Here is a 1,305-nt window from a genome sequence, read left to right on the forward strand (position 1 = left end):
ACGCCAACAAACAAATAAACAAACAAAACGCTTTCTTTTAATTTCACACAGATACACCGAGGTCTTCTGAAAATTGTTTGTTAGCACTATTATTATTATAACTAATAAAAGTAGTATTAGTTGTAGTTGTAGTAGTAGTAGTGGTGGTGGTGGTGATGGTGGTGATAGTGGTAGCGCGTTCCAAATTTGAACAGCTCCTCTTCCCTTCCCGAAGATCTGAGAAGATCTGAATTTTTGAATCAGTCGGCCAACATGGTTGGATTGGATGATGGCCCTGAAGACCTCTGGGTTGAGTTTCTGAGACTGATTAGGCTGATTAGGCTGATTCTCTCTGATAGACTGGGTCGGTGCATCTCCTGGCAGATGATTTTTCCCGAGAAAAGCTACTACTAGAAACCTTGTCTTTTTTTGGCTAGTGTTGTTTATCTCCGATGTATTGTTATACTGGTACATTTGTCTGTTAATATTATCGAAAGATCATCATGTGAAAGGTTAGAAATAGCATGCAGCAAGCAGCAAGCAGAACGGTAACAGCTTAAAAGCTATTACTCAAATAACCAGAAACATTTAACAAACACTGCATTAACAGCGTAAATAAAATTAACGTTAACAGTATCACAAATAATGACAAGAATAATAACAAGAACAATTAATGTTTGGAACCGCAGATAGGTTAGAAATAACAAAAAAAAAATATTTTAACGATGACATGAACAAAAACAAGTTCATTCATATTTTCAGGTAGATATATTCTTAATTTCACATAATTTAATGAATTTTTTTGTATTGTTATATTGAATTCCACACAGTTATCAATAGCATATGCATTAAAGTGATGAACATTAAAAACAACAGCAACAACACAATAACAACAACAAAAACAACAACGACAAAAACAACAACGACAAAAACAACAACGACAAAAACAACAACGACAACAACACCGACAAACAACAGCAACAACATCGACAACAACAACAACAACAACAACAACAACAACCAAGTTTACCTAAAAACCCACATCAATTTTGTGGCAATTAATTTAAATCATGTACAACGCGTCACAGGTAAAAAAACCTCACGGCGACAAAAAAACATCCTTTAACTTTCCATAAAAAACCTCATTAATACTAACATTGCTCAGCTCACGCTACTACTACTACTACTACTACTACTACTACTACTACTACTACTACTACTACTACTACTACTACTACTACAACTATTACCGCCACAACCACAACTACCACACTACTGCTGCAGTTACTACTAATGTTAATACTATGGCAACTATCACTACTACTA

General features: G+C 34.8%; 1 protein-coding gene across 1 annotated transcript in view; it reads left to right on the forward strand.

Annotated features, from left to right (window-relative positions):
* Positions 1-252: 252 nt before the first annotated feature.
* The window catches only part of HELRODRAFT_182245 (hypothetical protein), a gene marked incomplete at both ends in the record, with an annotated part of 2,082 nt that continues 1,029 nt past the window's right edge, over positions 253-1,305 (forward strand). The window contains one exon of the mRNA XM_009032551.1: positions 253-343. Coding sequence (XP_009030799.1) covers positions 253-343 — 91 coding nt within the window. The remainder of the gene's footprint in view (positions 344-1,305) is intronic.

Source organism: Helobdella robusta (genome assembly GCF_000326865.2).
Source record: "Helobdella robusta unplaced genomic scaffold HELROscaffold_83, whole genome shotgun sequence".
Taxonomy (NCBI): domain Eukaryota; kingdom Metazoa; phylum Annelida; class Clitellata; order Rhynchobdellida; family Glossiphoniidae; genus Helobdella; species Helobdella robusta.